Source organism: Pipra filicauda, unplaced genomic scaffold (genome assembly GCF_003945595.2).
Source record: "Pipra filicauda isolate LSUMZ 115617 unplaced genomic scaffold, ASM394559v2 scaffold78_size3787270_pilon, whole genome shotgun sequence".
Classification (NCBI taxonomy): Eukaryota; Metazoa; Chordata; class Aves; order Passeriformes; family Pipridae; genus Pipra; species Pipra filicauda.
Genome location: NW_024104964.1, coordinates 3,558,726 through 3,583,789, shown reverse-complemented (window position 1 = coordinate 3,583,789; position 25,064 = coordinate 3,558,726). Strand labels below are relative to the sequence as shown.

General features: G+C 49.9%; 1 protein-coding gene across 7 annotated transcripts in view; it reads left to right on the top strand.

Moving 5' to 3' along the window:
* EPB41 (erythrocyte membrane protein band 4.1) overlaps positions 1-15,826 on the top strand; it is an 83,061-nt gene extending 67,235 nt beyond the window's left edge. For all 7 annotated transcript variants that reach the window (XM_039389984.1, XM_039389985.1, XM_039389986.1 and 4 more), the window contains 5 exons: positions 10,428-10,556; positions 12,116-12,217; positions 12,653-12,733; positions 14,653-14,760; positions 15,686-15,826. In XM_039389984.1, coding sequence (XP_039245918.1) covers positions 10,428-10,556; positions 12,116-12,217; positions 12,653-12,733; positions 14,653-14,751 — 411 coding nt within the window. In that variant the 3' untranslated portion in view covers positions 14,752-14,760; positions 15,686-15,826. The remainder of the gene's footprint in view (positions 1-10,427; positions 10,557-12,115; positions 12,218-12,652; positions 12,734-14,652; positions 14,761-15,685) is intronic.
* The last annotated feature ends 9,238 nt before the right edge of the window (positions 15,827-25,064 follow it).

The window sequence follows — 25,064 nt, the reverse complement described above, 5'->3', positions numbered from 1 at the left end:
ATTAATTGTCAACCTAGATTAATCATTTCTTGGAATCTGATGGTCTCGGTGCACTCGGGATGTGTTTTGTTTCATTTGTGTGGAACTAACGGACTCGTGTTTGCTGAGGTCACAGGGCTGGAGTCACCTGCTGTTTTAACATCCCCTCTGTTGCCATGTTGGCTTGGCCACATCGGGACACACTTCTAAATGTTAAAGCCCTCGATTGTTTTTGACTTCTTTACCCAAACCCTTGCATGCTGCTTGTTGTTTACTGCCTACAGTGTAAATGTCTGGATGATGCTCCCGTTTATCCCAGTTCTCCTGGCTGAGCTGTGCAGGCTCCAGCCCAGCTGGGCTGAGCAGAGCTGCTTTGTGAGCTGGAGGGAAGGTGGGACTTTGTGTCTGAGGGGTTTCTTTTCTGTAAATAGTAAAGATGGGGCTGAGCTGAGCCCCCCGTGTCTCCTTTCAGCACTAATCCGTGTTTTCCTGCAGCTGCTGGAGGATTGGGCTGGACACAGTTACTCTGGGAACAGCCCCCAGTGCCACCAGTGGTGGCAGCTGCTCCAGCAGCACGGGAGAGAAAGGAGCAGACCTTTATTACAGGGACTAAAATGTGTGAATATATATAAATACATGTATTTATAACCCTTTCTAGATCTGTATCCATGTGAACAGTGTTATTTAGGAAGCAGATAAGCTTGCAGGAATAAGGCAAACATGGCATGTGCTGTCTGGTCAGAGGGTCCGTGGTGTGTCACGGACCACTCGAGCCACCTCTTGCTTTCAGTGTACAGGTTGAGGCTCTAAATGCTGTCTCAGAAACTTAGGTTGGTAGTGAAACTCTTTGTTTTAGTCCCACAGGAATCTTTCCAGTTCCTCTTGTACCCTGCTCCGATTAGTTCACCGGTTTGTGCCTTTAGGACTTTGTTTTGTGAGGATGCTGATTTTTCATTGGAAAAGATTCTTCCCTTTTTAATACACTGCCTTTAATACACAGTCTTCCTCCTTCAGTGCTTGGAAGCGTAGGAGTCAGAGGGTTGTTGTCCAGGTGTCCAGGTGAAGGAAAGTGTCAGCAGGCTGTGTCCCTGCATCCTTGGAGCATCCCTTGGAATGCACTTGAACTCCAGCGAGTTTGGGGTGGAATTTAGGAAGACAAAAGTGGGCCCTGGAGAGGAGAGGTGGAAAGAGATGTTGAGGTGCCACGTGCAGAAGATGCAGGATGGAAGAGGCCAGGGGGATGCTTCTGGCTGGGATTCCCTGCCTGCATCTCCTTCCCAAAATTGGAACAGACATGATGAAAAACAGGGACTGTTTGCTCTCCCCAACCTGGCTGGGGAGGGAAGGGATGGGAGTTGTGTGGGTGTCTCTTTGTTCATTTTCTGTCCATATTTCCTGGAGAAGAGCGGCTTAAACACAACAGGTGCTCCCTTCCCAAAGCCATTGCTCGGGATCCCTCTTGGAATGCACAGCTGAGGTTCCTGTGTGTGTCTTTTTGGTTCCTTGACAAGGACTTGGAAGCCACATGGGTGGCTTTGGCAAAGCCATGGTTTCTGTAGCTCTGTCACCCAATTCCAAAGGACCTGAAGTTTAAAACTCTTTGCCCAGAGCAATATCTGACCAGAGTACTCAGGGTGTCTCATCCCAGAGGGATGAGAGGTGGGCTCTGCCACTTCAGCTCAATTCTGTAATTCTTTAATTCAAACGGTCTCTTTCTCTCTCTTTTTTAATCTTGAGGCTGGTTGTCATCAGCAAAAAAGCTTGGAAACTTTACACTCTGAGAACACTCAGGAACATTTTTGGGATTTGTATACCAGTTATCACTGCAGAGTATAAAGAAATTGAACAAATGCTTTTTGTTTCTCTGGCAGTTTAGAGGCCAGTTATATTCCTCCAGGTGGGTATGAGCCCTCCTGACAGAGAATTCCTGTAGCTTATCAGGAACAGAAACCTCATCCATCTGATGCCACAGGGATGTGCCCTCTGGGCTCCAGCCCCTTTTCCAGTCCCTCCTCTGCTTTTTTTCCTGTTTGCTTGTAAGGCAAAGGGAGTGACAGTCCATGGCATTCCGTGTAAGGTCTCGTTCCTGCTCGTTCTCTCTCCCGTTTGTGCACATTCCGTGTCTCTTACACCTTGGTGCTGTGGTTTCACCCTTTTCCCTTGGTGTCCATGCAGGACTCAGCCCTCAGAGGAGGGCTTTTGGGATGCCTGCTGTCATCCTTGAGCACAGGGAGAGCTCATTGACTCTAGTGCTGTTTAAGAGCAGAGGTCTCAGGGGTTTTGTAAAGGAACCAACTCTGTACCACTCCCTGTTTTCCTCAGGAACAAACTTGCTGGGAACACTGGCAATCCCTGGCTGCCTGCCCTGACACTGGCACCCATTGACAGGGATTCACACACCCATGCCAGGCTGTGAGGGATGGAGAACTGAGTTATCCCTTCCTAGATCCTTCCAGGATCCTGGAATTGTCTGCAGTGCGTAACCTCCTCCCAGCTGGCATGAGAAATCCTGATTTTTCAATGTGGCCTGCTGCAGAAAATGACATTTTGGTGACTCTGGCACACCAGAATAAGTCTGACAGCAGTTCTGATGTTAATTAGGCTTTCCCAGTGTTTTGTGGTGTGGTCACTCAGCTCTTTGGTGCTCGTGTGTGGGATCCCCTTAGGAGCTGTTGGGGCTCCATCGTGATTGGTGTGGTTGGCTCCACACTCACTTTCTGAATCTTCTTACCCTGGTTCCATCTCTTCTGAACACCACCTAAAACATACATGAATCTCTTGTGCTTTCCTGCTTTAGGAAAAGGTGAGCATCAGTAATTTTAAGCAGCAAAGTGCTGCTGGTGGCTTGGAACTCGGATTCAGCTCCGAGGCCGTGCTGGGTGTCGGGCTCTGCATGTGCTGATGCTCGAGGTGTTCACTGCTGCAAAACAACATCCCTTTTTTCTTTCCCACTGTTGAAAGTGAGCAGATAAATGAAGGTGTTGGCTGCTTCTCCTGCCACGTGCTGCCTCTCTTGGGGGGTCAGTAGAAGATGAGCTGAGGACTCTCCATGGGCAGGTCAGGGCATGGAGTTCAGCCAAGACCAGCTCCCCTCCCTTGCAGTTTGTGCAGTGGTGACCCCAAAGAGTAGGTATTCCCTGTTTCCCTCCTGAAGTAACAAGGAGAAGTGGATTTCCTCAACGTGGCACCAAGGGAGTAGTTTGTGTTTGGAGGAAAGAGGCTGGGCTGGCCTTGCTGTGTCTGTACCACGGGGCTCCTGGGAAGGTTATCATAAAATCATGGAATATCCTGAGTTGGAAGGGACCCATAAGGAACACAGAGTCCAACTCCTGATGGTTGTGGGCAAAGTGTCTTTCACTTCACATCAGTGTCAGTAATTTGTCGCTCTGAGAATTATTCCACTTTGTTGGGTTTTCTTTTTTCTGGTCGTGAGTTGATGGCGCCTGTTCTGACCTACAGAATGAGGAAGGAAGCTTTCTGGGTAAATTCAGCCCCAAAAAAGGATTATGGATTCATGCAGGAACTCTCTGGTCTGTACTTGATAGTGGGTGACACTGGAGAGAACCTGTCAGTGGTGGTTCCTCTCGTGTCCCTGTTTGTGTCCGTTGTGGTTTGTGAGGCTGGAGGGAAGGGCTGGCCTTGCTTTGGGCCCCTTTGGGATCTTCTATCAGTGGTACATAGTGGTGTTGGGTCAGTTTGTGGGGACTAAAAACACTTTCTTTTTTACCTAAAATGCTCTCTTTCGGAACACTTTTTCGGTTTTGTATTTTTTCTCAGATTTTCCTTTGTAAATATGTACATTTATCATTAATAAATGTTGTTGCAAATCACATCCTCCTTTCCACTGCTTATTAACAAAAAAAGCTGTGTTAACAACCTGTGTTAATTAATTGCTTGGACTAACCCTCTGTATTCCTTTCTCAAACCAGAAGCCATCAGACCTTGGGTCACTGCTGGTGGCTTGCAGAGTGTTGGGTCAACTGGACACTCTTGGGTGTGGGTTTAATGCTCTTGGGGAGAGAGGACACACAGCTCTGAGCTTTTAAACTGACTGGAATAACTTGGCTGAGGATTAAATCCAGCTTGGTTTAAGACAGGCTTTGTTTGCAGAGAGGTCAGAATGTTCAGCCCTCTACCAAATGCTTGATGTCACACTAACACCTTCTCCCTCTTCGCTTCAGAGACTGAATGGTAGGAAAAAGCAATTGCAGAAAGTTGTTCTGAGGGCAGAGGCGATGCAGATCCTGCACAACTCAGCTGCGAGAGCCTCTGTCTGAGGACAAAAATGCTCCTTTTGGGTTTTGTAAGTGAAGAAGCCACGTTCTTAATGAACCACCATTTGTCTGCTCCATGATACGACACGAGCCTCTGGTTGGGTTTTGGCTGGTTGAAGCTCAGGTTGTGTTCAGAGACTGTATCAAGAGTAATTTTTGATTCTAACTGCCAGCTTCTCTTTGGTGAGATTATTTATTCTGGATAAACCATTTGGCTGATCCTGTGCTGTCACAAGGGATCCCAGGAAGGCAGATCTGGCTGCTGGTGCTGCTGCTCCCTGGGACGAGCCTGGCACCAGAGCAGAGCTTTAACTTCATTTATGAAACGAGGGGAGCAAAAAGCAGCAGAACAAAATTGATATCAGTTATAAACTCTGATGTGCTATCTCTTCTTTGCCAGAGGCAGCTCTTGCAGTGCCACTGGTCTGTTCTCTGCAGAGGGAATTTGGAATAAGAAGCCGCTCATCCCCCACAAAAGGGATGGGAAGAGGACCTGGGATGGGTGGACAGAGGAATCATATTGCCCAACAAGGAATTGTATTGCCCAACCACCTTATTTTGATAATTTAAGTGTTGATCTTGATGTGGTTTCATGTTGCCCAGTCCTCAATGCAGTGGTTGGAGGTGGTTGCTGTATGTTGTGTAATATCCTGAATTCTTGCTCAGGACTTGAATTTTGAAGCTTCTAGCACATTGTGTCTTTTCTAGCATTACTTTTAATTTTGGTCAAAATCTCTTTTATCCTTCTGTTGTCTGACTAGGCTGGTCAGGATGTGATCAGATCAATGGCAATTAAAAAGATCCATCCAAGTCCACAAATCCATAGGTAATGTCTGTCCTTTTCAATGCCAGGGTGTGTTGAACAGCTTCTAAACCTTTTTTAACTTCTATCTTTAAGGCAAAGCAGTTCTGTAAGGCAATGGCAGGTACTGTAAAATAAGGCTCTCTTGTTTTCTGCTTTATAATACTTTTTACCCAAGTGCTTTGCCAGCTGTGAGATTGAGCATCAGTTGATCTGGGAGCGTTCTCTGGTGAGTGTGGTTTGCTGCCAAAGCAACATCATCTCCTTGTGCATCCCTAGATGGTCACTCTGAGCCTGTGAGCTTCTGTGGATCCGTGTTTGGGGATAACCTAATAACAGCCTTCACAATTCCATTGCCACGCTGGAAAAGAACAGGATTGGGAAGTACTGACCAGCTGGGATTTCTAGTGTGTCATGCCGTGGTTGTAAGGAGTTAGTGAGCACTGTAACTTCATGGGCTTATTAATTTTTATAAAATATCTTTAGTAACTGGCAGCTGGCACCACTTTAGCACCCCTTAAGTCTCCTGCAGGATAAGAGTGTGGTTTGGGATGAGAATAATGGAATATTCTACAGAGAGAGGCAGCAGCATGAAAGCAACACCCACTCCAACAGCTCAGGGCAGTTGGTTCATACAAATAGATCCTGATGCAAAACAGCAGGTTCTTGAAAAAATACAGGCAAATTTATACTAAAACACTTTAAAAAAACCCCCAAATCCTTTTGGCCACTGATATCAACCATGTAATTAAGCCTGTTATTAATTTATCCCCAGTCTGAATTATTGTGTGGCACTTTACACTGCAACGCTTCAGCTGAGTCCTCAGGTGCACAAAGGTCTGTATTTAGAGGGTGGTGCTTTAGTTGCATTCGTGTCTGGGGCAGTTTGTTTCTTCTGGGGCATTGCATCCTGTCCTTTATTTAATTTACACTGTGTTTGGCTGCTTTGTGCTTGATTTAGGCCTTGCTGGTTTGGGGTTGTGTCCGTGGAAATGAGTAGTTGGCAGCCCAGGCACCTCTCAGGTTTCCTGGGTCTCAAGGAGAGCTTGGAACTCTGCAAATCTGAGCCCTAAACGTAGGGATGCTTTTGCATTTGCAATTGGAAATAAATCTTGATAAGATCAGAATTTGTAACAGATGCTGAAATTCCCAAGGGGGGAGTTTTATAGAGATAGTTTTATCTGGAAACAAATACCTTTCCATTGCTCTCTCTTCTTACCAGTGGAATAGGAAGGCAAGGCAAAAAGTGCTTCTGATCAGTTGATCTTATCAGGATTTCATTCTGTCTTTCCAGCCTGCATGTTTGCTGCTGCACTTGGCTCTACTGGTACCAGGATATGCTTGGCACAGGCTCCATTCCAGCTTTCCCTTCCTTTGTGCCTCTGTCATGCAAGATACTTCCAAAATGCAAATTATTTTCTCTGTCTGTGAAAGGGATTTGGGAAGATGTTTTGACTGCATACAGGGTTTTGTCTCTTAAATAGCTCAATGTTTGTGTAGCTGGTTAATCTGCTTTGTTTTATCTGTTATTCTTGCTCTTGGTTGAGTGGTGCCCCAGCTGTTTTGTAAGGAAATCTCACTCCTAAGGCATGTTCCATTAAACCTCAGAAGATGTGCTGTGTCTTCTCAAGATCCCATGAGTAATTTGCAAGGTTTAGCATATATAATTAAGGGAAAATCATAATATTGGCAGTGTATAAATTCAGGTTTTAAAACAAGATTAAGGCATGGGTGTTCAACGCTGATAACCCCATTTCTGTTCTGTTTTGTGGAATATTGCAGTGGAGTATCTTGTGTTGGGCAAATGAGGGTGGATATAGAATCATGGAATATCCTGAGCTGGAAGGGACCCACAAGGATCATCCATCCAGCTCCAGGCCCTGCACAGACACCCCAACAATCCCACCCTGTCCCTGAGAGCATTGTCCAAACCTCCTGGAGCTCTGGCAGCCTTGGGGCTGTGCCCACTGCCCTGGGGAGCCTGGGCAGTGCCCAACCAGCCTCTGGGGGAAGAACCTTTGCCTAAAATCCAACCTGAGCCTGCCCTGACACAGCTCCAGCCATTCCCTGGGTGCTGTCCCTGTTCCCCCAGAGCAGAGCTCAGTCCCTGCCCCTCAGGAGGAAGCTGCAGCCCCTGCCATGAGGTCTCCCCTCAAATATTCCTTTGGAAGAGGACTTGTGGAACTGGATTTTGATCAGAAATAACACTCCACTGTGAGCACAGTCTGACCTGACCATCTCAGTGCTGCTCCTTGTCCCTTCACTCCTGTTAAGTGCATTTTGCTCAGCAATATCCCAAGGACTTAAGAGAAGCCCGAGAGACTGGAAATCCTAATGGATAGAAATCCTTGCAGCTAATCCATCTGCAACATAAAGGAGCAGAGAACTGAAAAATACCCATGAGGAGTTAGGGAAGAGTCATTTCTCGAAATGACTCTAAAAAAAATCATCTATTTGTTCCTGCATAAAGCAGCCCCTGGTCTTACCCTACCATCGAGTTGTGCCATTACATGAGGTCAGTCAGGGTGAGAACCTCTGGTGTGTAAAAAATGCACTGTACCAAATGTCCCACGGGCTTCAGACCTCACAATTTAAGCTCAGATTACAGTTTTTTGGTTGCCCAGGGAATCTTCTTATTAGAAAGTGAGGCAACGGTTTCCGTTTGTCTTAACACCACCACCAAAATTGGAATTACAGTTGGCAAAATGGACTTACCGTGTTTTTGTGAGAATTTAATCCCTGTTTTTCAATTAATAGATATGTGGCTGTTTCTGTGCAAAGTAACCAGAAATCAACCACGAGGTTAATTACTGAAAAGAGATAGTCCCTTGGGGTTTTCCCTCTCGTTCCCTGATTCTGGATGATGTGACAGCTCGAACACCTGTAAATTGTGGGGCCTGTAACTGCTAATTCTGCCTTTCCTTGGAGGCAAATTTCCATGTCAATAAGGAGAGAAACTCAATTTCCAGCACATTGTCTTGTTCCTGTTTTAACTCTTGCTTTCTGTCACTGGTGTTCCCTCCTGGCTCGAGGGCTCCCAGAGGTGCCAGAAGACCTGGGTGAGACCTTGCTAAGGAGCTGAACAGGAGCAGGAATCTGATTCTCTCAGCCATTCCTAACTTGTAGATATTCGTACAACAGTTTTCCCAGTGCCACAAGGACATTGTGTCAGTTATCCTGGAATTACAGCAGCCAGGAGGGTGCTCAGAGGGGGGTGAGCATTCCCAGGATGGGGAAAGAGCAAAGCACAAGGTTCTGTGGATTGTCGGGCACAGAAATTCTGGGCTTGTTCTTTTCGCTCCGTGTGCAACTTCAAACACTGTATAAAGTATTTCAGTGAGTTAAAAGCAGAATTGGAGGATAGGTTTTGGGATAGTTGGGTGGGTTTTGTTGCACATGGGAATTTTGGATGTGCACAAGTCCCCACCTGCTGCACTGAAATTATTCCTGTTTCCAAACTGGGTAAAAAGCGCTTAGTGGGGGCTCTTCCTTTAGGTGCAGGGAGTTGTTTTTATATTAATTCCTTAAAATTTAGAAGAGTGGATTATTAATGTACCGGGAAGGCTGTGTCAGTAAATGCACTGGGTACCTCACATGGTTTTTCAGTGTCCAACCCCACTGTTGCATGTGTTACTGGATGATACCTGATAACAAAGCGATGTTTTGCCTTGATGCCTCCTGCCCTCCTGCTCTCCCTAACGCTTCTCTTTCTCTCTCTCTCTCTCTCTCTGGCCTTTTTTGTGTATCCGTTTCTTTTTAGAAAATGAGTGACTTTTCCTCCCAAGAGGATGTGGCTGCAGTGCCAGAGAGGAGCAGTGTTTACTCTGGCTTTGCATGGGAGGGCTCAAAGCAGTCGGTAGCTTTTAGTGAGACCCCAGTGCCACCTGCCTCAGAGCCTTCTCCCAGCCAGCACTTTGGTGCTTCCTCCCTAAGCAGCGAGGAGGAGGAGGAGAAGGAGGAGGAGGCAGCTCCCAGCCTCCCCACCAGCAAGGAGGACCTGACATGTGGAAAGGGGGTTTGTGTGGATGTGGAGAAGGACTCGGAGCTCTCTGAGCTGGAGCCCCCCACCAGCCCTGCGCCTCCCCGGCAGCCCTGGGGAGAGGAGGAGGAGGAGGAGGTGGCAGAGGATGGTGAAGACAGCTTTGCCTTTAGAAAGCCCCATGGAGAGTGTCACAACTCAGATGCTCCCAACGGGCTGCCCGTGGTCATTCGCTGCTTCCAGGTAGTGAGCCCAGCTCCTGCACCCCCAAACCCGGCTGCCTCTGGAGTGGGAACCCAAACACTGCAGCAAGCAGATGCCATGGACCTGGAGAGGAGCTGGCTTTGCTTGGCCTGGACTCGTGCTTGGAGTTAATGACCCGGTTAAATCTCCCAACAATCAGTGTGCACGAGCCCCTCTCAATTTTTCTCTGCATTAAATACAAGCCCCTCTCAATTTATCTTTCTGCGTTGAACACAGTCACTGCAGTGCAGTGCCCTTTGCTTTTCTGGGATCAAAGCATCCTGTGGCACCCCCACAGAAAGGCTCCAGACCCTTGTAATTTTAGTTCCTCACGGATTTTGCCAGCTCCTGCTGGAGCCTCAGCGCAGCTGAGCAAATTTGAAGCGCTGTCCAAGGTGTTTCCTCGTGCCCTTGGTGCTCCCCACCGGGGAGGTATTTTTGCCTGCTTCAGTGTTGATGTTGCTTTTGGCTCAATAGGTGCCCATTCCCCTGCTAACGATCACGGTGGCATCTGGCAGGTTTGGGGATGGTGAGCAGAAACTGAGCCCTCTGGGAAAGCACTGGGTCTAAACTAACTCTGTCTTCTTCTGGATGATCATCAGGTGGTGGAACAACTGATTTCTCTTTCCCCCTCCCCCCTTCATTGTCTTTCTGTTTTATCTGACATTGATTTAATAAAAGTTTAAGATCTGACAAGGACTTTCAATAATACAGTTGCACTTGGAGTCAGGATAAAGCTGCTCAGTTGTGATCAAGTCTTTGTGTGCCCAGGGTTGGTGTTAATCCTGACATTGGCATCAGCAGATGAGGGTCCTCTTCCCCTGGCAGCTGGCAGTGAGCTTTTGGTAATTAGGAAGTTAAGAATCAGTGGAGACAGTGTCTTTGTGGTGTTGTGACACACCAGTTAAACCCCTAATTCCTGGTTTGGGCTCACCAGAGGTGGGGAAGGGCTGGAGGATTTTGCTGCCTGTCTAATCCTCACTCCCTGTCTCTGCCTTCTGAGCAGTTCCAGAGCCTCAAACCCAAAGATTCCCTGGCTGCCCTTGGTTTGCTTTTATCAGATCAGTGTCAGAACCCTTGCCAGCAGCACGGTCAGGATGTGGAGGTGGGAACTGGGTGTTCACAAGGTGTTTCTAACCCTGTCTCACAGCCCCCCCTGGTGAAGACACAGACTGTCACCATCTCTGACGTGTCCAGCGCCATCAAAAGCGAAATTCCCACAAAAGAAGTCCCCATTGTCCACACGGAGACAAAGACCATCACCTATGAAGCTGCACAGGTAAGGTGTGTTCTGATTAATTTCCCAGGGGCTTAATTAAACTCAAGGAAGTGTTTTCTTTCCCAGCCCTCAGGATGAGACAGCAGCACCTGCCATTCTCCACACATCCAAGTCACAGCACAGACATTAACTGATGCTGTGGACACTGTTTCCAGGTGCATCTGGTATTTTTAGAGAAACAGTAGTTTTGCTATCCCTGAAGAGTAATTATTTTTTCAAGATGTGCATTCTAACAGAATTTATCTTCAGCCACTGGTGGCTTTGGGATGCAGACTGGACCATATGGAGTTGACCTGAGTTGGCCTTTCTTTCTGCAAGAGATGTCTTGTCTTGTTTTCCTTTGCTGTTTATGCCTCTTCAGAACTTGGTTTATAAATTATTTGCTAATCCTTTAGGTTTCAAGCCTGAAAAGGTTGTTGTACACTGAAAGTTTTGTATAAAATACAACCAGACTGGGGATGTGGTGATTGGAAACTGGAAAAGTTAATGGAGTGATACCAGTGTACAAAGGTCATATTGATTGCTAAGGTCAAAATTAATCCTCAGTCTAAACCAGGTTTTATCGAATGATTTGGACTGGAAGGGACCTTAAATGCCATCCAGTTCCATCCCCTACCTTTAGCATGGACACCTTCCACATCCCATGGACTGTGCTTGTCTAATTTGGGATTCTTGAGGAATCCCATGACTGTTCAGCATCTGTCCCAGTTGCAGAAGTAGAGGAGTTGTTCACACAAAGGTAGTGAGCACTGCCCTGATCTTCAGTAGATGAATAGAGGAGTTTTGCTCCCACTGGAAAAGTGCATCTCCCGGGCTGGGAGCAGTGGATGTGAGATGTGCCACGGGATCTCTTCGGTCTGTGGAAAATGGTCCCACCTTGTGGTAACTCCAGATATTGTCCCACTGCTGAGCTGGGAATGCTGCCCAGTGGGGACAGGGACAGGATGAGCTGGCCAGGATGGCTTAGTTTAGGATTTTTGGGCGACCTTGAGCGGTCGAGTTGGGCAGGAGGGGATCCAAGAACCAGCTCTAAAAGTTATTTCTGATTCATCAGATGTGTGGTTGTTCCTTGCTTCTGCAGAGGTCAAGGAAGGGATATACAAGGTGTTGTCAGAAGGGAGGAAGGGTGACAGGTACCTCCTGAACCAGGTTGTTCTCTTGGCTTTGTGGATCTCCATGGATGCAGGCAGGTGGAATTTGGGATTGGTTTCTGTGTTGGTCTCCCTTTGTGCTCCAAGCATGGAGGGGCATGACCAGCACTGCAGGGCCAGCCAGCAGTGTGCCCAGATTTGGGAACAGCCCAACCTTCCTGGTCTGAGGGGTGCCACAGGTCCTCCCTGAGGAGGGATTCTGTGGATCTGTGCTTTTCCAGTCTTAAAAGTCCAGGGACTTCCAGCCTCCAGAGCCCTGCCCAGCCCTCGTGCACCTGGGCACAGGTTGACTTGATCCATGATGGAGAGGAGCTTCTGTCCTCGGATTGCTTCCTGCTCTGGTGACATGGAGCCCCTGCTCCTGTCCACACTGCTCAGGGACTGATGGCCTGTCCTTGTGCCCCACAGACAGACGGTGGCAATGGGGATTTAGACCCTGGAATCCTGCTGACTGCCCAGACCATCACTTCGGAAACCACCAGCAGCACCACCACCACCCAGATCACCAAGGTAACACCAGTAAAACAACAGCTCAAACAACAGCCTGATGGAGCAGATGGGCAGAGCTGAATAATAGGGGAAAAAAACCTCTTGGAAGCTCCTTTCAAAAAATATGATTAATACTTGAAACGAAGCACAAGAGGCCCAGGTTGCCCACGTTAAGGCTGAATTATGCATTAATTGCAGCACAGTTGGTGGGCTCTGACTGTCCTGTGGGGCAGCAGGAAGAGCTGTACTGTGAGGAAAAGCTCTTCCCTGGCTCAGCTATAAAAAAATGACTGTTTGACAGTTTTTCTTTGAGCAGCAGCAGTTTCCCCCGTGACTCTGATGCCGTGGCACGACTGTTTGGTGACGCTATTTTTGGATACTTTTAGACAGGCAGCCCCAGTGAGCTCCAATTCCTCTGCACTTCCACACTAACAGCAGCTTTTCCTTCTGTTCTAGACTGTAAAAGGTGGCATTTCAGAGACACGGATTGAGAAGAGGATTGTCATCACAGGAGATGCAGATGTAGACCATGACCAGGTAGGAGTGTGGGCGTGATCCCAAAGAGTTTCCCAGAGTTGCCACAAAGGAGACGTTCATGCCTGTCCAAAGAAAATGTCACTAAAAAACTGACCCAGGGAAACTGTACTGGGGTAAAAATAAAACTTCCAAACTGATATTTTTTTTAGCTTGTGGCTGCTCCCATCCCTGGAAGTGTCCAAGGCCAGGTTGGACAGGGCTTGGAGCAACCTGGTCTAGTGGAAGGTGTCCCTGGCCATGACAAGGGGTGGAATTGGATGGGCTTTAAGGTACCTTCCAACCCAGGCCATTCTGTGATTCTATGACTCTATATGAGTAATAAATTCCTTTTTGACATTATGCAACTGGGCCAGCAAAGCTGAATTCTGTTCTGAAACTGGTGTTGGCAGCAAAGTTTTGATGCCAGAATTTTTTTGGACAATGGCACTTTAAAAAAAAAAAAAAATCCATAAAAATGTGAAATAAAAGTTTTCCTTGACATCTGGCTGATCTGAATTAATTTTCCCATAACTTTGAAACACTGTTGCTGCTGTATAGTGCCAGAAGTAATTTCAGAGCACTCAGCACCTGCATTAAATCTCATTGGCTTTATGTGAAACCTTTGTGATGAGTCAGCCCCACTGGCCTCTTGCGTGTGTTGGAAGTGATGATTTTGTCATCAGAGAATTATACTGTGAATTTAAATTTAGTTGCAAGTATCGTGGGGGTGGAGAATATTCTTATGACAAGAACTGGTTTATTAATTCCAACAGAAAATGTCTGAGGTGTCTGAAATGTGCTCATCACACTGGCTGGAAGAATAAACAGGCTTTGCTTGATTGCTCTCATCCATCTGCTACCAGTGGAGAGATGGGAATACTCTTAAAAAACAGCTTTTCTTTTTAGAAATGATGTGATGGCACCACAAGTCACCAAAGTGTGTGGCTGAAGTCCTGGGGACAGTTTTGGGCACCACAAAGATCTCAAGCTAAGACAGTGAAGGGTCTGGAGGGGCCACACAAGTAGCAGCTGAGAGCCCTTGGCTTGTTCAGCTGGACAGGAGGAGACTGAGGGCAGAGCTCAGTGGGGCTGGAGCTGTGTCAGGGCAGGCTCAGGGTGGATCTCAGGCAAAGGTTCTTCCCCCAGAGGCTGGTTGGGCACTGCCCAGGCTCCCCAGGGCAGTGGGCACAGCCCCAAGGCTGCCAGAGCTGCAGGAGGGTTTGGACAATGCTCTGATGGACAGGGTGGGATTGTTGGGGTGTCTGTGCAGGGCCAGGAGTTGAATGGATGATCCTGGTGGGTTTCTCCCAGCTCAGGATATTCTGTCATTCTATGAAGTGGCTGTTCAGCCTGGAGAGGAGAGGCTCAGCAGCCTTCCAGGCCCCAGAAAGGACCTCCTGGGAAGCTGGAGGGGGACTCTGTCAGGAGCAGTAGGGATGGGACAATGAGCAACGGGTACAAATTGAAAGAGGGGAAATTTAGGTTAGATATTAAGAAGAAATTTTTCACTCTGAGGGTGGTGAGGCCCTGGCACAGCTTGCCCAATATTCAAAGCCAGGCTGGATAAGGCCTCGAGCAACCTGGTCTAGTGGGAGTTCTCCCTGCCCACAGCAGGGGGGTTGGAACTGGGTGATCTTTAAGGTCCCTTCCAAACCCTTAACATTCTCTAATTCTGTAAAATTCTTTTTCACTCTCCAGAGTTAGAAGAAGGCTCTTGTGCCCTTGGGGAGAGTGGGTGCTGGGCTCTGAGCCATGCTCTGACCCACTCTGCCGTGTTCTGACCCGTTCTGCCCCACTCTGCCATACCCTGAGACACTCTGCTGTGTTTTGACCCATTCTGCCCCACTCTGCCATGCCCTGAGACACTCTGCCCCGTGCTGTGACACGCTCTGATCCAGGCTCTGACACGCTCTGCCCCTTCTCTCCTGGCTGTCCCACAGGTCCTGGCACAGGCGATCAAGGCGGCGAAGGAGCAGCACCCGGACATGTCGGTGACCAAAGTGGTCGTGCACCAGGAGACTGAGATTGCAGAGGAGTAGCCAGGCTGTGTGAGTACAGACACCACCCACGAGGGAGGGATGGGGGCTGCTCCCCTCCCAGGGCACGGGGGTGGATCTCTGGGCACACAAGGTTTGGCTAAATATGGTCAAAGTGGCAGTAAAATGATTCTTGTTCGCTGCTGAGGCTGGTCCTGGTAGATCAGGTGAGGCTGATGAAGGAGGCCCAAATACAGACTAATCCTGCTGAGGAGATGAGCCAGAATTGGTTAAAAGCTACACAGCTCCTGCCATGAGGCTGCTCTGCCTTCCCAAACACCTCTGAGGCACCAGCAGCACATGGAGCCACTGGGGACAGGAGGACTCTGCCTGTGTCAGTGCCAGGGAACCCCTGAGTTGGACCCCAGTTTGCCTGGAAAGATCCCTTTTTAGGATCTTTAGGAAAGAGCTGCTTGAGGAATCCTGGAGCTCTGCCAGTGCCTCAGTGCTGTAAAGTCCATCCTACCCCACACTGGTGATCAAAGAATCCTGGAATGGTTTGGGTTGGAAAGCACTTTAAAGCTCATCCAGTCCCAACCCCCTGCCATGGGCAGGGACACCTTCCACTACCCCAGGTCGCTCCAAGCCCTGTCCAACCTGGCCTTGGACACTTCCAGGGATTCCAGGGGCAGCCACAGCTTCTCTGGGCAACCTGTGCCAGGGCCCCCCCACCCTCACAGGGAACAATTCCTTCCCAATATCCCATCTAACCCTGTTCTGTGGCAGAGGGAAGCCATTCCCCCTTGTCCTGTCCTGTCCCTCCATCCCTTGTCCCAGATCCCTCTCCAGCTCTCCTGGAGCCCCTTTAGGCACTTCCCACCTACCATGGATGGTAACTCACCTGTTCTCCATCTGCTTTTGGGAAGGAGGTTCCTCTGTCTCCCAGGAAGCTGCTGTTGGCTGCTGTTCCTCTTACCCTGTTCCTCTCTCTCCCTAGGAAATGTTCCTGCCAGCCACAACACCAGGAAAAAGAAACCCAGCAAAACTACCAAGAAACTACCTGGAGCACAAAGACCTCGGATTTCAGACTTGACACTCAGAGACATTCATATCATTTATTAGGAGTTGCGCTTTGACATTTTATTGGGATTTTTCCAGGCTCCACTGGATCCTATTGGATATAGGGTTTTGTTTTGTTGTTGGTTTTTTTTTTTTTGTTTGTTTCTGTTTTTTTTTTTTTATATCTATTGTGACAGAAATCTGCCATATTTCTAACTGTACTGAATATTTTTTACAGGTTTTCAATTTTGCATTCCCTCTCATGCAAAGCCTCTTCAGACACAGCCCCACCCCAAAAACCTCGCAGGGCTCCAGGGCTCCCCCTGTTTTATCTCCTATTCCCTCTGCCTCCACCGGGATGAGGGAGCCAAAGCCACCTCTGTGCATATTCCCAGTGCAGGATCCGGACTTGCCTTCCCAAAGCCATGGGTCCTCCTGCCACGAGAGTCAGTTTAAAGAGTCAAGACTTCAGTTTTGTGCAGCATTTCCGATTGCCTCTGGATTGTTCCTGTAGCTCTTGGGAGCTGCCCCCCCCACCCTGAGCTCCCTCCCCCTTGGGATCCAGCCCCCAGTGTGTGATCACAAGTAGGGTTTTGTGGTGTAGCCTATGCACACATCTGAATAGCTGACTAGATTTAAGGAATACTGGAAAAGTTGCTTCAAGTATCTTTATACTGTGAATTTTAGAGCTTTAAAGAGGACTGTGGTAGCATCTCACCCTCCTCCCGTGTGTCTCTGCCGAGTGCTCCCCGCCCTGTTTGTGTTTTCTAGATGCCATTAAATTAAAAAAAAAGCCCTTAGAAGTGTGTGTTTAAGGTGTGTGGACTCGGGATGCTATTAAGGTAGGCTTGTGCAGCATTCACAGGAACTGAGTTTTTTTCAGTGTCATAGTTTTACACTTGTTTGTGTTCATGATTTTTAAATTAGGGAGGTTTTTTGTTTTGTTTTGTTTTTTTTTTTTGTAAGTCATGGGTTGGGGTTTTTTTTCCTCCCCTCGCAGTGCTATTTAAAGCTGAACACGTTACCCATCTCCCAGGGCGTGTATCCTGCTATCATTTGATTTAAACTCCTTTAGACAATCCTTCCTAGGCCTGTAAGCTGTATTTGGAGAGGCTGAACAAGGAATTTTAGGAGGTGTCAGGTGTTGCTGGTCATGATAGAGCCAAACCACATGGGAAGTGCTGACATTCCCTCTTCCACACTGTCCTGGGGGGTCTGGATTTGGCTTCGTGACCCCCTTGCTGGAATGAAATCCCAGGGTGGGTGTCTGCAGCTTTAGGCTGGGCTTAGAGACCCCCAGGATGATCTGCAGCGTGGAAGGGGTGACCCAAAAACATGATTCCAGGGGCTGGATGTGCTTCCCTGCCCTGCACCAGGGGCTGAGCTCCCACTGCTGCTCTCTGAGCTTTGTGGGAATATTCTAATCATGCCTGGGTTTGTCCTTCCAGCATTTAAATTCAAAAAGCAGAAAAAAACCAACCAACCAAGCTTTGTAAAGAGTCTGCACAGACACTTGTGAACACTTTGGTCCACTTTGAGGTTGTGATTTTTTTTTTAAATGTATAAATATATATATATATATATATAGTGTGTGGCACATTGGTAGCTGAGGGCAGGGAGTGCTCTGCTGCTCCTCAGGCGAGGATGGGAAGAAAATGGCAATAAAGAAAAAGCTCTCTCTTCAGTTTCAAATTTGAATGATGTGTTTCAGAAGTCACTGGATTTAGCTCAGGCTGCAACAACCCACTGTTGAGCTGCAAACAGCCTTGGAACTGCACCAGGGCTGCTGCAGCTTCTCAGATTCAGGTGCAATTTTAATTAAGTTGTCAGTATTGATTGGAGACTCTGCTGGAGCTGCTGGATTTTGGCTTTCCTAGAGCCTTGCTGGCCCCTGCTCAGCCTCCAGCCTTCCCAAGCCAACAGCTGCTTCTGGGCTGCTCCGGGTGCAGGATCCCCTCCTGGGGTGCTCTGCCTTCCACAGGGCATCCTGCTCTGGGGATTTAGGGACTCCTGGGCCCCACAGCTGCAGTGTAGAGATTAAGTCTTCCTCTACCTGTCTGAACAGCCCCTTCCTTCCTTGTTCTGCCACGCAGACCTTGGAGCAGGTCTGTGTCCCTGCTGTCCTCAACTTAGTTGGGTAACGCTTGCCTTAAACACCCCTCATGCTGAGCACCCTCTGGCACTGTCCTTTCTCTGGGAATTTAGCTTTTTTCCCCACTCAGTCCTTCCTTCTCACCTGCAGCAGCCACCTGAGGAGGGAATGGGCACATGGAGTAGTGGCTGAGAGGGTTTCTGGGCTTTACCAGGCAGAGCCAGTGTGATAAATTAAGTTTGTCCATAGCACTTAAAGGCACTTGGCTGCCGCAAGAACTGAGGGGAACCTGGTCCCTGGGTGTTCCCTTGGGGTGTCCTGTGCCCTGAGCACAATGAGTGGGACAAAACACCCTGAGCAGGGGATTTCTGGGGGTGAGAAACCTGCTGGCAGGAGGGGTGGTTCCTTCCCAAAGGGACGTGCCCGCCGTGGCTGCGGATGTCCCTTTTTAAGGGCTCATATTTTACTTTTCCCCTGGATTTTGGGTGGCCGTTTCCAGGCTGTCCACTCTCACACTTCCCCCCCCCCCTCCCGCAGAGTTCTTGCTTCTCCTTGAGTATTTTAAACAAGTCATGGCCTCGTCTGCCCTTTGCCATCACCTGCTGTCCGACCCCGGGGGTTTCCCACTGACCCTCTCCCGCCGACACGCGCAGCGCCCGAGCCCGGGAGCTGGATGGGAGCAGCAGCAGCCTGGGAAGAAGATAAAAGTTAAGAGCAGAAGAAGCTTCTTCCCCCCCTCATCCAGGGCCGTGGTGGGGCTGCCCACACCCCTTCCACCTCCAGTGGGATTTAAGATCCTTGGCTCTGAGCAGTGCTGTGTCAGCTCGAGGGACAAACTGGCTAAGTAAGGTCTATTTATATGAATGTTCCCAGCTCTTCCCACTCCACAAATTCACCCAGAGACTTGTCTTGATTGTATAATATACATTATATGGAAGCTATTTATATATGAATGAATGTTTTTATAGAAAGGAAGGCAAGGAGCTCCTGTTCTCCTCCATTAAACTGGAACGGTGGCTCCAGTTGCCTGATAGCAATCCCTGACCAACAGAGATGTGTTAGCAAAGGACTGACTGATTTCTGGTTTTAAATAAACTGTGGTTTGCTGATTTTCCTAATTGTACAATTACCTTAAGAGGTGGTAGTGTCCCAGCCTTAGAGGTGCAACTTGTAAAAAAAAAAAAAAAAAAAAAAAAAGTCATAAAAATAAATAAAATAATTTAGTTGAGAAGATGAAGGAGCTTTGTAAAATTTTTTTAAGGCAATTGTGAATTGTCTAGGGTAGGCATTTACACTCTTCTTTATAAAAATAGTAACTTTTAAAGTTGGCAAATCTTTCTAGATCAACTAGTGATGGGAGCTGTTATTTTGGATTTTCATAGTGAATCAAAGGGAAAGTTGCTGTAGCGTTTAGACAGACCTAAGTGTTCAGTATTGCTTCTTGTATTGAATTTTTCAATAAATTTTCAAACAAAACACTCTCCCTGGCCCTGGAGCCTTTCTTCCTTCTTCTCACCCTCCTCCACATTTTTCTCCCCATGGTAATTTGGTTTTTCCAGCCTAAACCAGACCCACTGCCCCTCCAAACGCAGCCGTGGCTCTCCCAGCCCTGTGCCAGCCTCCACCACCAGCATTCTTCTGGGCTCTTGGTGCCTTCAGACCCTTCCAAACAGCTCCCAGTGGGGCCACGTGCAAGACCAAAGCCCCCCCAAAAGGGCCAAAAGGGATTCCCAGAGTTTTCCCTAAAGCAGCATCACTTGATATAAAACCTCCCTTTGAAGCTATGGAATTCACCCAGGTGAGGTAAAAGGGATTCCCAGAATCCAAGTTTTTCCTAGAGCAGCATCACTTGATAAAAAACCCTCCTTTTTGAGATCCAGAATTCCCCCAGGTGAGGTTGGTGCTCAGCAGCTGCTGCCCAGCCCGAGGGAACATGACTGAACTGGAGCAGGGAGGAAATGTCACATCCATCTATTTTTTTGGTCCCATCTCATTTTTTTTTTCTGGCTGCAGCAGCTTTAGGAGGGACAGAAACACGGAGCAGAAAGCTGACAGGGCATCTTGGCCACCAGCCTGACAGAGAACAAAAGCCAGCTGGCCCAGTTAGGGCTGCTGGAGATTGGGAACTGGCTGGGAAGAGCAGCCCTGGGGGCAAGGGCAGCCCTGGGGCTGCTGTGGTACCACCCCCCGGGGCAGAGGGGAGAGGGAAGGGGGACATGGCCCCTGTCAGATACTGAAAGCCCCACGAATTCCCATCGCTCCAGACACAGCCATCGCCTCTCCCACCCTGCCCCGGGCCTGTTTGCTTGCAAGCCTCTCCAAGTATTAAATCTGAACATGCTGTAAAGCCAAACTTACAAAGGAGCCCCCAGAAACCGACCCTGGAGAGTTGGGAATCTGCCACCACTGGAGCTGCTTTCCCGTAACGTGTCAGGGTCGGGGTTTACTCCCATAATTTACTCCCAGGTCTGCAGCAGAGCTGAGTGTGTCACATTATCTCCCTGGGCCAGCATAGGCTGTGGCTCCTGCCCTCTCCAACCCCGTCAGGGTCATGCCAAAACCAGCCCTGTCTCGGGGAGCTGGGGCTTGTGGAGCTCCCAGTGCCTCCAGACAACGCACTGGTGTGATGTGACAGCCCAGCACAGACCACAGCCCCCAGACCAGCGTGTCTGGGGTAAACAACCAAGAAATGGCTTCATCCCTCTGCTCAGCTGCGCTTTGGGGTGTCAGTCCCCTGCTCAGCAGCCAAGGCATCAGCTGTGTCCCCACTTTAGCATTGCCCAGGGAGCAGCTCCAAGCTGATCCCAGTCCGTCCCAGGGCTCCCAGCTCCCATGGCAATAGGGGGGTGTGTCCTGAAAGAACATCATCACCCCTGGGACCCTCGTGGTGAGGGGCACTGGGCTAACAATGGTCCCCAAGGGGCTCCCAGCCCGTCCCTGTCACGGACACCCTGCAGGGACGTCGGTGGGACCTGCTCCCACACGGCCCATCCACCCAAGGCACAACAGTTTGCTGGGCAGGAGCATTGCCATCACCACTGAAGGGACACCCCCAGCACAGGGCACACTGCAGCCCCCCCCCAAAATTCCCAGGGGAACTGTGTCCCCAGCTCATTTTCCCAGGGGACAAGCACAGGGACAGCAAACACCCACCACAACCCTTCGCTCAGCCACCGAGCCCTGGGGCTGTCAGCCAGGAGACCACCACACCTAGGAAGGCTTTTCCTTAAAGCTCCCCCATTCCACCCCCTCAGGGTGGGTGTCCCAAGCCCAGGGTTACCCCCCTGACAGCCAGAGGAGGATGTGTGTGTGTGTGTGTGTGTGTGTGTGGTAACTTTGCTGTGGCATTTTGCCTGGCTACAAGCAAGGGAAAATATTAGACAAACAAACACCATGGCAATGCAGATGCAAATAAATAAAACCCCAACCCCCAAGCCCCTGTCCCGGCCCCACAAGAGGCAGCAGCAGCTCCCCACAGCTCCCGGGGGCCCAGTCCCAGCTCCTGGGTGGCCCCGTGCCAGCTCCAGCCCCCAGATCCCACACCAAAGGCAATGCCTCCCTCTTGGAGGTCCCATCATTTGGGAAGGAGCCACAAAAGCTCATCACCCATCCCTGGTCCTTCCTCATATCTCAGAGGAGCAGCCGTCACACCGGGAGGAGAAAGTTCCCATTCAAACTCCAGTTTGTTCCAGCCCTCGGCTATTTTTGGGTTGTTCCTCCCATTTCAGGGGCTCAGCAGCCACTTGTGTTCTCAGGGGGTCAGTGCAGTGCCCTCAGGGCTCCAGGGGGAATTGCAGCAGTGGGGTGACTCCCTCACTTCCAACCGAGAGAGCCCAGGGGGATTCAGGGTCTGGAATAAATAGGGTTGAAATGGAGGAATTACATTTGCAATGGGCCAGGTTGGACACACTGAGCCCAGCCCTGAGCTCCTTCACTGGGGAAATTGAGGGAAAAGTCAAAACCAGAGGCAGGGAGTGACCTCTCATCTCACAGCATTGTGTTCATTCCTGCTCCATCCCCAAGCCCCCAAGAAAGCACCACTGCAGGACACCTTCAAGTCTGTGGGCATCCCTTCCTTTGCCTTTCCCTTTCCTTTCCTTCCCCCTTTTTGCCCCCAGTGGTTCCATACGGACTCCAAGCCAAAGCCCTGGAGATTTGGGCTCCAGCTCCTGCCACTCAACGACTGACAGCACTGGGGGGACTCTGGCTTTGGAGCTCGGCTCACCCCATCCCACCTGGACCAGCCCCAGGGGGATCATCCCACATTGCTCAGCCCGTTTCTGCAGCAGGAGAAATGTGCAGCTCCTGGGGTGCTGATGAACCTGTGGAGGACACCCCACACCCACAGAAAATAAAGAAAAACCAAAATTAAGCAACTACCCCCAAACCCACCCCAGCTCCAGCCTCATCCCGGCTCCCTCAGATCCTGGGAAGTGCCAGGATGGGTGCCCTCGGCTCAGTGCTGGCTCATCAAAGCAGAGAGGCTTTCTGTATCACATTATTGCCTTGTTTTTTTTAAAACAAAGCAACAAAAAGCAGCACCCTGTGTACTCCGCCGAAAGGTCATAGAGGTTTTCAGCTCCCCACACCCACCCAGGGTCATCTTTAAGCAGGAGGGGCTGCACCTTCACCTCGCACAGGTCACACTGTCCCCGACACTTCATCTTCCCAGCACCTCGGCAGATTCACGGCCGGCATCGCTCACCCCAAATAACGCCGCAGCCTCGGCGTTCCCCGGCGGTACTGCAAGCGCAGAGCCCCCGCCTTCCCACGGACCTGAAATCTTAAGGAAGGACTCCTCGACCGAGCAGACCCATGACTGTGACCCCGAGAAGAGGAGGAGGGAGGGCAGGAAGGGCTGCAAACCAGCCCGAGGGCTGAGCAGCATCAGGTGTGGGGTGGGAGCTGATCGTCCCCGGCTGTGGCTGATTCCGTGTGCCCGTGGCTCTTGTGCTCCAGGGTTTGGGTCTGGATCCTTTGCTGTTTGGAGCTGACGTTTTTTGGCACGGCCCTTCTCTCTCCATCCCCCACTTTTTGCCCCTTTGCAGGGTGTTTCTCTGGCTGGCACCGAACCTGCCCCACTGGAGCTGCACAGTCCTTGGCCCCAGCTCCTTGTAGAGCTGTTTGAGAGACTTGGGGGAGTGTTAATAACTCCTCCTGCAACCTGTAGCCCCTCCCTGGGGGATGGAGGTGTCCCAGCAGCAAATCTGGAGCCCCAGCAGCACTACTGGGGTGTCCCTGGGCATGGGAGACCCTCTTACAGCCCTCAGTGGGGTCTGAACCCTCCCAGGGCACCTGTCCCACACACAGCCTATGGCAGTGGTTTCCCCCAAACCCATTTTCCACATTTTACCCCATAGCCATGCACCAGCCCTTTGAGGTGGGGGGTAACTGCAACTGGTGGGGTCTCTGGCAGCTCCAGTGTCCATCCTCTGGCCCAAGGGACCCCGGGGTCAGTCCTGGCCAGGCTGGAAGTGTTGGTATTTGGGATAACCCCCTGATTTTCTTTGCTGGTGTTTCTGGTAAAATCCCTCTTCTGTTGGCAGGAATCTCCTCCTGCAGTGGGCACCTCCTGGGATGGGATATTCCAGTGGGTGAGAACAGCTGGATATTTAATCCATAGTGTATCCAGCCCGTTCCTGGGCAGGACAGACCACCCAGCACTGCCCTTCACAGGCTGCACAGTGAGACATCTTCCAGGCTTCCAGGATGGTTTCACTTCCCACCTCTGCAGCCAAGCAGGGTCAGCCAAGGGATCCATCCAGGGGGGATATTTCTATTTTCTCTTTTAATTTCTTTTCTAACCCAGCCCCATCCCTGCCCAGTTTATTGCCAGCACACTGTGGGGACAGCATCCACGGCATCCACCCTCTGAATCCAGCACTGTTAAAATCCCACAGATTCTCTGGAAACGGTGTCCACAGCTGGAGCTGAAAGTGAGGGATGCACAGATGATGCTCTCCCTGGAGAAGGCACGGGTCATCTCACCCTGCCAGATTGATTAATCAAGCAGCTTTGCATTTTGAAACAATCCCAGCGTGGCTCAGAAGTGCCTCCCTGGAGGATGCTGCTGAGCTGGGCAGGAGGAGGATGGGGCAGGAGGAGGATGCTGGAGTGGGCACGTGGTCCAGGCAGGTTCCCCTGTGATCCAGCCACTTCCCACAGTCAAGCTGAGCCCCAGCCAAAAAAACGAAGGGAAAAAAATGAAAACAAAACCCCCCAGTAGCTCCTGGTGCAGCTCCTTGTGGTGCTTCAGGCTCCAATTTCTTGCTGCTGGTTCCTGAATCGTGGCCCAGGGCCCAGCCTGAGCTCTGGCTGCAGCTGGTTGAGCCCAAATAAAAAGTTATTTTCGGACAAAAACAACCTCCTGGCCCTTCCCCTGGGATGCTGCTCCAGGGCAGTCCCTGCCGGTGACTTTTTCTTGTTGCTGTTTGTTGCACTGAAGCAGTGCCTAAATAATGTTGAGATTAAGCAGCCAAATAAATAGCTGAGCTGTGGGCTGGTGTCGCTGCCAGCAAATCCTTCGGGATGCAACCGGCCCCAAACCGCAGCCGTCGGCCCCATCTCTGTCCCCTGCTCAGGGGGTGCTGGTTCTGACCTCCCTGTGAGGGAAACAGAGACAGCTCTTCCTTGTAAAGCAGGAAAAAACCCCACTGTGGGGGGTTGCTTTTTGAGAAAAGAGGGGGTTTTGCCAGAAAAGGCAATTCCCCAGCCATTCTGCTGGGATGTTTTGGTCTGGAGAAGGATGTTGACTCCGAAGTTTGCAAGGTCTGATGCTCTGTGCTCACTTCAGGCCAGAGAGAGGCAGAAGCAGAGACAGGAGTAAAAAAATCCCAAATATTTCATGCAGATAAAATGTATTTCAGTCATTCAGAGCTGGAGGGAGCAGAACAGGATGGGATGAACCCCCAGCTCCCACCTCTCCGGCCTCATCCTGTGCAGCTCCTGTTCTGCATCCAAAGGGCACCAAATAACACGACACTCACCCACCTCACTGCCCCTTCACATCCCTCCTCCTGCACCCTTCGTCCCACCAAAAACCAGCACAAATAAACCTGGATCCACAGACAGGCTCTGGGAATTGCCACGCTCTGGGTGGGCAGCAGCACCTTGCTCGCCACCTGCAGCTCCCTGGGCATCCCTTTAGCATCCCTCCTCTACAAAAAAAAAACCAAACCCCAAACCTTGAGCTTATCACCTCATCCTGCAAATATTCAGCAGCTGG